This window comes from Dromiciops gliroides, chromosome 4 (genome assembly GCF_019393635.1).
Source record: "Dromiciops gliroides isolate mDroGli1 chromosome 4, mDroGli1.pri, whole genome shotgun sequence".
Lineage (NCBI taxonomy): Eukaryota > Metazoa > Chordata > Mammalia > Microbiotheria > Microbiotheriidae > Dromiciops > Dromiciops gliroides.
Genome location: NC_057864.1, coordinates 375554677 through 375568970, shown reverse-complemented (window position 1 = coordinate 375568970; position 14294 = coordinate 375554677). Strand labels below are relative to the sequence as shown.

The window sequence follows — 14294 nt, the reverse complement described above, 5'->3', positions numbered from 1 at the left end:
CCCCTAGGGGTACCTAGGCCCTGGAGTCAGGAGTACCTGAGTTCAAATCCGGCCTCAGACACTTAACACACACTTACTAGCTGTGTGACCCTTGGCAAGTCACTTAACCCCCATTGCCCCACAAAAAAAAAAAAAGACAATATATTAGATATGTGGGATGACAGTGAGGGAGAAGTCAAAGATTATTCCCAGGTTGCAAGCTTAGGAGAATATGGTAATAAGGAAGTTTGGAAGAAGGAGAGATTGGTGGGAAAGATGAGTTCTGTTTTGGATATGTTGAGTTTGAGATGTTTATGAGACATCCCAATAGCAGGTAAAGAAGAATGAAGGTTGATGTCACTGCCAACTAGACCACATGCCCACAACTAGGTTACAAGAGGGATCATTTTCCCCTGAAACAACAACTATCATCAATAATAATAATGAGAGGCAGCAGGCAGTAGTAGATAAAGAACTAGCCTCAGTCACGTAGACCTGAGCACCAACTATGATTCTTGCAAAGTCACTTGACCTCTAAGACTATAAAACACGGAATAGTTGCCAATCTGCATTAGTAGAAAGAGAATCATCTCTCATTTTCCTATAGTAATGAAATAAATCATAGATCAAGTCAAAAACAAAATTATAATACACAACAATATAAGTGAAAAGTACAACCACCACAAAACAACTGTAACTGAATGCTGTGAAATCATAATGGGAAGGAAGAGATAGAAGAAGACACTTTTTCTCCTCCCTCCTTTGCAGAAGTTGGGGGTCCACTTCTGTGGAACATTGTATGTGATGTCAAATTATTTTGATGTGCTAGTTTTGCTGATTTTTTCTCCTTCTTAAAGAAAAACTTCCGTTATAAGGAATGGCTCTTTACAAGGAGGGGAGGAAGGATACAGGGGAGAATATAGGCAATATATATTTAAAATAAGCGATAGAAACTGAAATGTACATAACACTTTAATATTTGTAAAGTCCTTTACATACATTATTTCATTGAGTCTCATTAATCCCATGAAGCACTCCAAATATTTTCTTGTTACCAATGCACATCTACTTGTCTACCTCATAGTCTCAGAGAGTGGCCCAGAACACTAAAAGATCAAGTTATCTTTCCCAAGATCACACTGTAAGCAATTTTCTGATCTGGGATCCAAATGCAGGTCTTCCTGACTTCATCCTACCACATCACTGAGAAGTTTGAAAGACACCTATACCACACTAAAAATGAAATACAAAACATTGAGCCTGACTTGTGAGGCCAATAAAAATAACTATGCTTCTCCCATGGGCTCTTAAATATCTTGCAATTAGATGTAGGACCTTTTCTACTTAGATGCCTTTACAAGTCCAGGAGCATTTTACTCCATCCCTGAAAATGAATAGCACAGATCACTTTGTGTAAATGTCATGTCCCTGTTGCCATTGCTACCAACTAGATGAAGCAGTTGGTATATAAAAGAGCACAGTACAAAAATATGTAACAGTTTCTGGCTTCCCTTTCTTTCCATTTAAAATATGGAAACACAGGATATCTCCCCAAAATGTTCCATGTGTAATGGAGTCCATTATGGAAAAAATGTCAAAATATTCTATGTAGAATCTGAATTCAAAAGTCCCTGAGACTAGTCTTCAGGTTAATCAATTAATCATTTGATAATCAATAACCATCTAAGTGCCTACTATATGCCAGGCACCATGCTAAGCACTGGGGATACAAAAAAAAAGGGGAAAAGATAGTCCCTGCCCTCAAGGAGCTTACAATCACTGATGGAATTTCAAATATAATTGAGCCATTGTCATTGATTAATTCCTTACCATTGGACTTTTAGGACAGACTACAAAAAAAAAAAATCTCCAATAACTTCCAGAACACTAGAGGAACTATATTTATAGAATATTATAGCTGAAAAAAAACCTTGGAGGTCATCTAGTCAAGTTAGAAAATGTTCCCAATGTTGTACTAGGTATTACAGTCATATGTTTTGCTGACACGAAAGAGGTGTGCAAAGAGACAGAACAACAACAAAAACCCAAACCCCCACAAAACAGCATACGGGAAGTTGGCATAAAAAGTATCTTCAAGGATATATACTACAGGAAAATAAGGTGACCTGGTCAAGTATCAAGAGAGAGGGATGACGGGGCAACATTTTGAGTTTTCACTGATATCTAAGAGATTTTTTTAACAGAAATCGGAGTAAAGCCTCTAATATGTTGAATAGATGACCTAGAGAGGATTTCTAGGTCATGAACAAAAAGCATATTGGATAAAATGACATGCAAGGATTATTTTGGTTTTCTCCAGTGAACAGAGTAACTACACCAATGAGATCACAAATCACTATGCGTCAAAGTATGCATAAAATGTATTGTAGAAAGAAATAACATGGTTGGACTATCAACTCCAATACACAGTCCAAACAGCAGAGCAATCAGTGAGATCAGTCTTAGAGTGTTAACTTTATCTAGCATCTGAGGGAGATTCATGCCACCAGGGGAGAATATAATAATACAAATTAGAAAGGCTTATTCTGATTTCCCTTGAAGTGCTTTTGGAATCTTTAACTATTGACACACATAAATAATTTAGGTTTTCTTACCTCAGCTGGTAAGATGGAATCTTGACAATGGTATCTGGACCACTCAACATTTCTGTACAAGGGAAAAAGGAGGATAATGTAAAAATAAAGACTTCAAGCCTGATTTTCTTTATAGCTTGTAAAAGTTAGCTTTAACATTTTTCTTTAACATTATCTCAGATTAAGCATTATCAAAGAAAATCCTATATTGTGTGCACATTGTAGGCACAAGTCTGCCAGAAACAATTTTTAGCCATTTTTAAGTATTCCAATGTAATTATTTTTGTATCTAAGATTTTAAAACAAGTTTAGTAATTTAAAAGCATTCTAATCTAAGCATTTTTCTGCTTAGAGACATGTCAAAACTGAGCTTCCTGATCCCTCAGATATTTTTCCAACACATCATTTTGAACAGGAAATATTTCATGGGTAAATACATAATCTCATACCCAAGAAATTCTAAAGAAACCCATACCAGTGTTCTTGGTGGGAGGTTGAGGGCACAAGAAGGAATCAGGAGAAAGAGTACTGACTATATTATCAGAGAACATGAACTGAAATCCTCCAACATACTGACTCTAAATCCCACTGACCTTCCATCATACTATGCTGGGCTGTCTTCACGTCCCAAGATGGAACCCATTAGTAGCACAGCACACCTCCACACTGCCTTTTTTCCTCAATTTTAGTCGGTGTGTTCTCAAATAATGTATATTAATTTTAACAGTTTAAGGAAATTGCAGTTATAAAGTTAAAACTTCTTAGTAAATAACAAACTACAGTTCATAGTTAAAGGAGAGCCATTCCAAATCTAATAAATGCATCATACTCTTAGAGTTCATTATAAGTTTCTCCTTTGGAATTAGGAAACATTTTCCCTTGGAACAATAGGAGTTGATAGGGGCAGCTAAGTGGCTCAGTGGATAAAGTACCAGCCCTGGATTCAGGAGGACCTGAGTTCAAATCTGGACTCAGACACTTCACCCTTACTAGCCGTGTGACCCTGGGCAAGTCACTTAACCCTCATTGCCCTTCAAAAAAAAATAGTAATTGAGTTCCCAGGCTAGCCCCTCAAGTTTCTTCAGTTCATAACAGCTGAAATGGTATACATTCCCAATAGGAAGTAGAAAATTCTAGTCAAGTAAAATTAAGTAACAGTTCTTTAGGTTGAATGCTGGCACTAGATAAAAACTATTGAGAGCATAAGGAAGTAGATGGTGACTTTTGTTGATATGCTGAACAGAGCTTCCATTACTCTTTAGGGGCTTTAGAGGTTGTGGCACAACTCTATTTTGTCTGTAACAACTTCAGAGCATGATTTTCCTGGCGTAACAAGGAAAGAAGTAGAAGAGTAAGAGGACATTCAAAAACTCTCCACAACCTTCTTCCAACCTCCCTTGCCAGAAATGCCCTGAAGAGTTTATACACTATGCAGTCCAAATTGAACTACTCATTGTTCTCCATCTCAGGTCCTCTCCCCTCTGTATATTTACATTTGCTGACCTCCACACCTGGAATGGACTCCTCCACCAAACCATGTCCTCTCATTGACATTCTTTTCAAGGCTCCATATAGAGATTCTCTCTTCCATTGTGCTGTTTCTGATCCTCCAGTTTGAAGCACTCGCTCGCGCTCTCCCTCTCTCTCTCTCTCCCCGCCCCCCTTTGTCTGTCTCCCTCCATCCCTCCACCTCTCTCTCTTTCTCTCTCTCTCTCTCTCTCTCTCTCTCTCTCTCTCTCTCTCTATATATATATATATATATATATATATATACACATAAATGTATGTATGTATAAATATATATCATATAATTTTAAGTTTCTTGGACCTCTCTCATATACTTAATCACTTAAATTATAATTACTTGCATACATGCCTCATCTACCAACCTGGGAAGTTCCTTGAAGACATAGACCATGTCATCTTTTCATTTTGCACCCATAGCATCCAATAGAGTATGCTCTGCACGCAAATACGGCTCTTCTTTAACTTTGACCTGTAGTTTTTTATTTACTAAAGAAGTTTTAGCTTTATAATTCGTTTTGGGGGGCAATGAGGGTTAAATGACTTGCCCAGGGTCACACAGCTAGTAAGTATCAAGTGTCTGAGGCTGGACTTGAACTCAGGTCCTCCTGAATCCTGGGCTGGTGCTCTATCCATTGTGCCAACCAGCTTCCCCTACCTTTATATTTTCCTTAAACTAATGTTGAAATTAATATGCATTACTTGACAATTATATTAACAAATTACATTTTTCATCCCCTTGAAGAGGTAGAAAGCTGGTATAATGGAAAAAATTAGGTGGCTTTGTTAAAATTACCAGTCCTACCTCAGGTCCTCCTGACTCCAGGGCCAGTGCTTTATACATTGTACCACCTAGCTGCTCTTACTTATTAGCTGTGTGACCCTGTGCAAGTCACTTAACCCCAATTCCTTAAGCATCTGGGGCCATCTCCAATCATCCTGACGTATATTTTGCCACTGGACCAAGATGGCTTTGGAGGAGAGAGTGAGGTTGGTGACATTGTACAGCCCTCTCTTACTTAAATTCAATTCACTGCAAGTCATGACATCACCCCAATGTCATGGTCCTCTTTGAAAATGAAGGACAAACAACAACAACTGGTCCTATATGTGACCTTAGGTAAGACATTTAACTTCCTTGGGCCTTGGTTCCTTTATTTGTAAAATGAATGAGTTGTTCTAGACTAGATGAGTTCTATAGTTCCAGGTCTAAGTATTTGGGAAGAAGTGAGATGGGAGAAGAGACATCAGATGAGTTTCCCTGTGCAAGCACCAGGTTTATTGCTATGCAAGGAGAGATTTAGTTGGGAAGAGGCCTATTAGCCTTAACTTGTGGAAGAGGGTTCAAGGGAATAGAGTGATACACAATACTCATTTGTATGAGTTGAGCAAAAATAGGCTTTTTATTATTCAGGAGGTGTTTATATTAATTTTTTAATTGAATACACAATTCTCCCTCTCAAATGACACATAATAAAGAGTGGATTTATCAACATCTCTCAAAATCAGTTCCTTTTCTCAATTTCTCTGTCTCTCTCTGTTTCTCTTGTCTCTCTGTTCCTCTCTCTGTCTCTCAATAATATTAGTCTTCTATTATACAGGCTCAGAACTTCACAGTCATTTGGGATTCTTCCATCTCCTTTTTCCCCAGTAACTAATCAATCAACAAGTCCTGTGCATCTTGTTAATTCTGCTCCTAAATTCCTCCCTCAATGTCTTCCTTGCAGTTAGGAAGATCTGAGTTCAAATGGTGCTTCTGATACTTAACTACTATGTGACCATGGGTAAGCCATTTTGCCCAAGAGACCTCAATTTTCTCAACTGTTAAAAAAAATGGTAGAAGGAATAGACTTAATGGTCCCTATGTTCCTTTCCAGCTTTAAATCTATGATAGTAGGATCCTCCATTTTCATTTCTACCATTTCATTCAAACAATTCATTCCATTACCTCTGTGTGCCTGAAATTGCCTCTTAGCACAATGCATGGCACATAATAGGTGCTTAATAAACATTTAGTGACTAAGTTCCTGCCAATAGAATGGAGAGCTACTACAAACCTCATTTCCCTCCAACCCTAATCAAGGCTGATCTATGGCAGTTTGTCTGAGGAAGATTTGGGGGCTTAATAGACAATAGGCTCAATGAATCAACAGTGTGATGAAGGTAAAAATTTTAATGTATTCAATCTCCATCCCCACCAAAGTCTTTGGCACCTTCAAATGCTTTAGTATCACAAACTGATGTGGTTTTATTCATGGAAGGGACCTTTAAAAAGACGTGTTATCATCTTCCTTGCTCTTGAACATGAAGAACTACTAGGACTTTGCACAATCTGCAGCTGAAATCTCCTGTATGTGCCATCTCACCCTGTTAAGATGTGTGCTCCTTGGGAGCTAGGGCTACTTTGCTTTTCTGTTTTTATCCCCAAGACTTATTACAGTGTTTTACACATAGCAAGCACTTAGCAAATGCCTTTTCACTCATTCATTCCATTAAGAGAAGCAGCATCCTTACCTAGGAACATGGTAGTCTTGTTGCTGTTGTGCTTTGGTCAGACCACTGTTGGAGCAATGTGTGTGGTTATGGGCACCCCATTTTAGGAAGGATATGGATAAGCTTGAGAGTACAATTATCCCTTCCATATTGCAGGGGTTTAGGAACATAGCACTCCCTATGTAAAAGTTTTTGAACCTCCATTCATACAGGAGAAGTCTGAATTTTTTCTTTTTCTCTTATGGAGTGTTTGTCGCATTAAAAGATAAAATGTTTTAATATTATACAATACTATATTTTTTATGAATTTCTGAGTTTCTAAACTTTTTCTGTGTCATCTGTTGACCTTTGCATGTCATCTGTGACTTCCGCAAAACTTCCCCCACATTCCCATATGATTTCTTATGATGTGGGGAAAGTTGTGATGTGGAAGGGATAATGATATCGTTTACAGAGCAAGGTGACCAGAATTGGGAAAGGCCTCAAGATCTTACCATGTGAGGACCTAAAAGAGAAGGCTTACATGGAAACAACAGCTGTCTTTAAGTAACTGAAGGGCTCTCACCTGGAAGGAAGATTATTTTAATTTGAGATCATTCTAATTGCATCAGTCCTTCAGTCTTCAGTGGGTAGAAATTATGGAGGAAGACTGAGGATAGATGGAAGGAAAACAACTAATTCAAACTATTCCAAAGTAGAATGGCGTACCTTAGAAGGAAGTGTGTTCTTCCCCACTTCTGGATGAGCACTTTGAAGATGTTGTAGAGGGAATTTTCTTTTGGGTATGGTTTGAACGCAGTGGCCTTTAAAGCCCCTCCCAACCCTGAGATTCTGGAATTTCTCATAAACATATAATGCTCCTTCTCCAGGTTTTGTGTTATTTTTGTTATTGTTTTTGCCTTTACTAACATCTGTTCCCAGAACTTGGAATATCACTTGCCTTTCATTTCCAATGGCCCTTCCAACTCCTCCTCCTCCCTCCTCCAGTCCTATTCCCTGTAAACAGAACATCCCAGGTCACATTGATCTTCCCCTTTTGCTGAATTGCTATAGCCCTTACTATCTGGGATCACACAATTTGACACTTAATCATATAGTTCCCTGTATCTTTTTTTTAGTGAGGCAATTGGGGTTAAGTGACTTGCCCAGGGTCACACAGCTAGTAAGTGTTAAGTGTCTGAGGCCGAATTTGAACTCAGGTACTCCTGACTCCAGGGCTGGTGCTCTATCCACTGCGCCACCTAACTGTATTTATGATCCCTTAACTGTTTCATGATGGGGTGGAAAGAGGCCAGGATTTACAGTAAAAAGACTTTGCTTCAAGGCCCATTTCTACCCCTTACTAGCTGAGTAATCTTGGACAAGTCATTTCAATTCTGTGAGCTTTACCCTCTCTGGGATCATAATAATTATAACACTTAAGTCACAGAGTTTCTGTAAAGAGTGTGTATATAGTCATGTACTCTTTTTAAAATGTGGATTATCACTATTATTATTCATGTATTTCTCCTGACTAGACATTAACACCAGGTGGGCAGGGCCACATCATACATTTTCTATTACTAGCCTCTTCAGCTTCTATTTAGATAGAAAGCACTTAAATAATTGTAAAGTAAATGAGCATCAAAAACATTATTTGCTTTTTTCTGTTGAGTGATCTATATCTCTAGCTATTAAACTGAACCCCATAGCCCAATCACTGAGAAGGGGAGGGGGTAGTTTGCAGCAATAACCCACATAGGAATGCTCTTATTGTCTTTTATTGCAGTTTTGCCCACCCAGTGGCTCTAGAATAGTACCAGGCACCCTACAGGTATTCAATAAAATGTTCATTAACTTGAATTTAATATGGTAATTGCCTCAGCCTACAGCTTTTCCCCCATTTCAGAGAACTGGCTATTCATGCATTGGGTTAGAGGTCACCAACATGGTAATTTAATTTTATCAAGATGTTAAGTTTCAAATGCCCAATTTATAATAAATAGCTTTATAAATAAAATTAACAGACAGGAGTTGGCAAATGTTAATATGTCCTCCCCACTTTTCATCTAAATTCAGGGCTACAGAAAGTTACAGTGTAATATGAAAAGAATGAGCAAGAAGCACAGGGATAAGCTAACAGCCTCCTACTGTGCTCCCTGTTAGCACTTTACTAGATCTGGGTAACCTTGCCCTAGAGTGATTTCAGAACTATGTATGTATAGTGAATGATTATAGCAATGCAAACATCGAGCTATGGGCCTTTGAGCCACCTTATTTGCACACTGCAGCCACTTTATTTCAATAATAAATTAAGACTACCACACAGCCCCAGGTACAGCTCTTCTTCAAACTCCATGAGGAAATCAGAAATTACAACATTTTTACTCTTTACTATTATTGGCATTATTATTATTTTCATAAACATTTAGAGTACTAAGACTTATGAGATGTAAAACCATATGGAGTCTAAATCCTTCATTTTGTAGATGGAGAGATTGAGAGAAGATTGAGAGAAGTTAGTAACTTGTGTTACAGCAAGAAGCATGGTTGGCAACTAGATCTTCCCCAAATCTGATATGCTTTGATATATTTTCTTTCTTTCTTTCTCTTTCTTTCTTCCTTTCTTTCTTTTTTTCTCTCTCTTTCTGTCTTTCTTCCTTTCTTGTCTTCTTTCCTTCTTTTCTTCCTTCCTTCCTCCTTTCTTTCTTTTTTTTTAAAGTAGCAACTAAGAACTCCCTTCTCTGGTCAACACTTCCCTATCCACGTTACAAGTGTGATTAATTAGTGCGTGATTAGAATATGAGCTCCTTGAAGGCATGGCCTATCCACTGTATACCTTTATAGTTTCTGGCATATAATAGGTTCTAAATAATTCTTTTTTCATCCATCTATTATCGCTTATGAAGTTTTCATTGTAGATGGATAGATGGATGCCTTAATTAAGATTGCCCTCATTTTGTCACCATCTTTCATTTCAATATCTGAGGAGATTCCTCTTTTCCCACAAACTGCCGTGGAGAGAACGCTGAGTTTGGAGTTAGAAGACCTGGGTTCAGATCCAAGCTCTGCTACCTGTGTAGCCTTGGCCAAGTCTCAACTTCTCTGGGCTTCATCTAGGTAAATGAAAAATTATGTAAAATGAGGTATTTGGCTAGAAGACCTCCCAGGTCCCCTGTCAGCTCTCAATCTAAAATCCTAAAACCTCATCCAATTAGAACTTTTTTGATTGTTGTTCCCCTAACTGGCAACCTGAGTCCAGTGAGGAAAATAAACTTAGCACCTGGAACTCAGTGCAATCCTACCCACAATGAGCAAATCTAGGGGAGGGAAAACCTATCACAGACCACACTCCCATTGCAGGGGAAACATTATCCAGGCTTGTGGCCGCTATTTCTCCCTGTGCAATAAGCTATATTTGAACGTTAGGCTGCAATCCTTCCTCCACTTAAATAAGCCATTCCTGCCTAGTTACACTCGCCGTTGCCCCTTGAAAAGGGCCGAGTTGATAGCATAGCAGCTTGTTCCCTTTTCCCAGCGGCAGTTTAAGGAGCAGGCCACTGGATCGATGCAGCCTATCCAAGCCAGCATCACTTTTGTCTTTGATGGGGAGGGAATCAGCAATCCGGTGTTATATTTCAGGAAAAGGGAAAGGGGCTGGGGGTGTCGGATCACAGATTTAGAGCTGGCACAAACGCTTGAAGCCATCTAGTCCAAACCCCTCATTTTATAAATGGGGAAACTGAGGCTTAGGAAACAAACGACGGGTCAATCGTAAACGACTGGGGAGTAAAAGTCAGCAAGGCGAGCATCATCACTATTTCACGAAAGAGCAGCCCAAACTAAAAAACACAGCGAAACCCCAACCAGAGAGGGGGCTGCTTTCTGTTTTCAATTTCTGGTGAGCCCAAAGGGGCGGCCAGTCCGGGGAGTAAAGTGCGGACGGACAGGTGCGCCTACCGAAAACCTCGTCCCCCTCCCTTCGCTAGCTCCCTCGCTCGCTGCTTACCTACGGCCAAGGTGCTGCTCTCCTTGATGGCTTTGTATTTGCTCCCGGACGCTTCCTTCTGCAGCTTTCTCAGTATCTCTTCCATCTTGACCTTCGTGGGCACTCCGCGGCCGAAGGGAAAGGAACTAGCTGTAGACGCCACGGACGATTGAGGCCGACCTCCCTCTCCACCTCCAGATACTGTAAAAGGTCCGCTCAGGGCGCCTCTACTGAGCGCTCCAGACGCTCCCTCCCCATCCCGCCTAGGGCCAGAAGCAGCCTCCACCGTTACAGCTCCTGCTGATGAATCACGCTGGGCTCCATCTCAGAGAGCCACGTCAGTTTCTTCCGCCTCTGCCCCCTCCCCCTCCTCGTCCTCTCCTCCTCCTCTTCTGACGGCTTCGGCTCCCACCCCCCCCCCCCCTCAGAGCTGGCACGCTGCTCTCTCCTAGGTAAGGGACAGGTTTGGTGCAGCCAGGATCCTGGTCAGGCCTGGGCAAGGGACTTTGCCAGAAGGGAAGAGGACTCCAGGGAACTCTAGGGGCCGCCCAAAAGCTTTGCCAAGGCTAAGTGTTCCTATCCCCGGAGCCCGTATTTCAGAAGCCGGCCGAAGGCTCGGGAAAAGGTGGAGGAGGATTTCCTGACCTGGAGTTGGGGTGGGATGCTGGGAGGAGGAGGAGGAGGGAAGACCTTGTTGGCCTGGCTGATTCTGTTTTTCTGGCCCGAGGGCGGGAGTGGGGGTGGGGGACAGTTGGTCTAGAGCTGAGGGGAGGGCTGGGAATCCTAGATGTTGTTTACACCGGGAGATTGCAAGTGCTGTGTGTTATTGCAAAATTTAATATTGTGACTGCTCCCAGGCAAGGTGAGGAGGGAAGTATGTTTTTACCCCCTGTGACTGAACAAATTGCAGCGGTTAGAGTTTTCAACCACCCCGCACCCATTCCCTTGTTGTCACCAGATCCCTGCCCCTTCATCCGTGAAGGAGAAAACAGGCTATATTGTTCGACATGGAAATTACTCATTGCGCCAAAGCTCTCCACTGATAATTCACCTCAAGCTTTTGTCGAGGATCTCCCAGAAATTTCCTCGATGTAGGCAGACTCTCATATCTATACTGATCCATAGAATGTTAGAGGTGGAAGGTACCTTGGAGATTACTTAGACCAATGCTTCCCTAACTGTGACCACTGACCATGTTGGAAAAGGAAACTATCCTGATACAGCTGATGAATTCTGGGGAACTGGGAGTATGAATCACCCTCAGGATAAGGGGTGGGAGGTTTGGGAAAATTTTCAAACAAATTAGAGGGAATGAATCCTAATTTCATATAAAGAAAGAACCAGGGGCGGCTAGGTGGCGCAGTGCATAGAGCACCGGCCCTGGAGTTTGGAGGACCTGAATTCAAATCGGCCTCAGACACTTAACACTTACTAGCTGTATGACCCTGGGCAAGTCACTTAACCCCAATTGCCTCACCATAAAAAGAAAGAAAGAAAGAAAGAACTAAATGTAATATTTTTGAGATGTATTCTCATATATGATGAGCATCATGTCACAATGGGTAGAGCAATGGTCTCCAAGCCAGGAAGAATAGTGTTCAAGTTCAGCTTCTTGCTGGCTGTGTGACCCCCCAGCAAGTCATTTTACTTCTTGCTTTAGGCAATGTTGACTTGCACTGATACAGGAAGTTTTCTTCACCTGGAATTTCCTTATATCAGTGACATGACAGGTCATAATTTCATATTGCTAGCATCAAAGATGTGAGGAACTTCAGAGGTCATCTAGTCGAACCCCTCATTTTAAAGATGAGGAAACTGAGGCCCAGAGAACTGGTGTGATTTACTGAAAGTCATACAGGTGCTATGTCATTGTTTTGAATTTTTAAGCTCATGTCCAGTTGTCTCCAATTCCAGCATTCTTTCTACTGCACTGGGTTGTCTCCTAGCATCAGTTGTTGTTTTGTTCTTTTATTTTTTTTTTTTTTACAGAATGAGGGTCTATCAGTTCAGTTTAACAAGTATATATTAAGTGGCTACTTTATGCAATATGCTATGCTAAATATAACCTTTAATAGTGAGATCATATTTGTTAGAAGACAAAAAGATGTCAAGATACAGTCAATATATCAATCTTTCCTCCACAAAGGGAGATCTACTAAGTCTTTAACCTTGGGGTGGGGGGTGGGGGGAGGAATTAAGTGACTTGTCCACAGGAGCCACAACTTAAAAGTAATAGGCAAGATCTGAACGCTGATATTGCTGACCCCTAGTCTCACATTTTATCCACTCCATGCTCTCCTTCTCAACTGAAGGGACTCAATAAAGATTTTGCTCCAAGACTCTCCTTTACAAATAATGTAGTGCTACAAAGCTGGCTAAAGCTATGGGGAAAGAGTTTGCCTCACATATATAACTCAGGTCCAACTCCACTTCTAATTGCACTGGTCTTGTATTCACTGAACTATTTCTAGTTCTTTTACAAACTCAGGAGGGCACTGGATTTGGAATCAAGACCTGTGTTTGAATTATACCTCAGATCCTTTACAAATGTGTGACCCTGAACAGGTCCTTTACTTCTCTATGCCTTAGGCACTTCATCTGTAAAATGAGATAGTCTGGACTTTGTGATCCCATTCCAAGTTCAAAATATATGGCCCTATGGCCTCTGGAAACCTCTTTCTTCCCTCTCTACATCAGCCCAGATGTGCTATCTTAATTTTTGTTCATTACCTTTTACATTGCCTTACACATGCCAAGTACAGTTCCCAGCCCTGGTAACCATCCTCTTTGCCTACATATCATTCTCTTAGCTCATTGTTAGTTCATTCTAGGTTTGTTCATGCTCTGGTTGTCATATCTTGGTTTCTGCTGATTATGTATGCTTGTGGTCCTTCTTATGGCCATCTCTTCTCTATTGCCTTATGATATAATGCATGAGTTAACTTCAAAGATAAATTACTTATTTCTTCTTTCCACTGAGATCCTCTTGTATCTTTGAGATGGAATTCTCAAAAATGACACCTAATTAACATGAAAGCATCTAGTTTATTATATATTTTATTGAGAGGCACCTCTCCCTTACATATTAAGCCTAGACTTGTATCTTGCCAAACTTAGCATAAGTTTCAATCTCCTTAACAACCACACCAGGAGCCCCCATGAAAGACGTGGTATTTTACATGATTTAGACATAAAGGGTGATACCATAGGTAAATTTTTAGAGAAAAGAATAATTCACCTCTCAGATTTATGGAGAGGAGAGCAATTTATGACAAAACAAGAGATAGAGAATATTATGAAATGCAAAATGGATGATTTTGATTACATTAAATTAAAAAGGTTTTGTACAAACAGAAGCAATGCAGCCAAAATTAGAAGTGAAGCAGAAAGCTGGGAAACAATTTTTATAGCCATTGTTTCTGATAAAGACCTCATTTCTAAACTATATAGGGAACTAAATAAAATTTATAAGAATGCAAGCCATTCTCCAATTGAGAAATGGTCAAAGTATATGAATAGGCAGTTTTCAGATGAAGAAATTAAAACTGTCTATTGCCATGTGAAAAAAATACTCTAAATCACTATTGATGAGAGAAATGCAAATTAAAACAACTCTGAGGTACCACCTCACACCTATCAGATTGGCCAATACGACAAAAAAGGAAAATAATAAATGTTGGAGAAGCTGTGGAAAAATTGGAACACTAATGCATTGTTGGTGGAGCTATGAACTGATC

The 14294-nt window shown here is 40.2% G+C and overlaps 1 protein-coding gene across 4 annotated transcripts in view; it reads right to left on the bottom strand.

Annotated features, from left to right (window-relative positions):
• The window catches only part of ARFGEF3 (ARFGEF family member 3), a 234028-nt gene extending 223080 nt beyond the window's left edge, over positions 1–10948 (bottom strand). For 3 of the 4 annotated variants that reach the window (XM_043964804.1, XM_043964805.1, XM_043964807.1), the window contains exons 1-2: positions 10579–10947; positions 2595–2646 (exon numbers count right to left, since the gene is read on the bottom strand). In XM_043964804.1, the coding sequence (XP_043820739.1) occupies positions 2595–2646; positions 10579–10663 (137 nt within the window). In that variant the 5' untranslated portion in view covers positions 10664–10947. Of the gene's footprint in view, positions 1–2594; positions 2647–10578 lie in introns of all 4 variants that reach the window. The other variant, XM_043964806.1, reaches the window with a different exon arrangement.
• Between the last annotated feature and the right edge of the window lie 3346 nt (positions 10949–14294).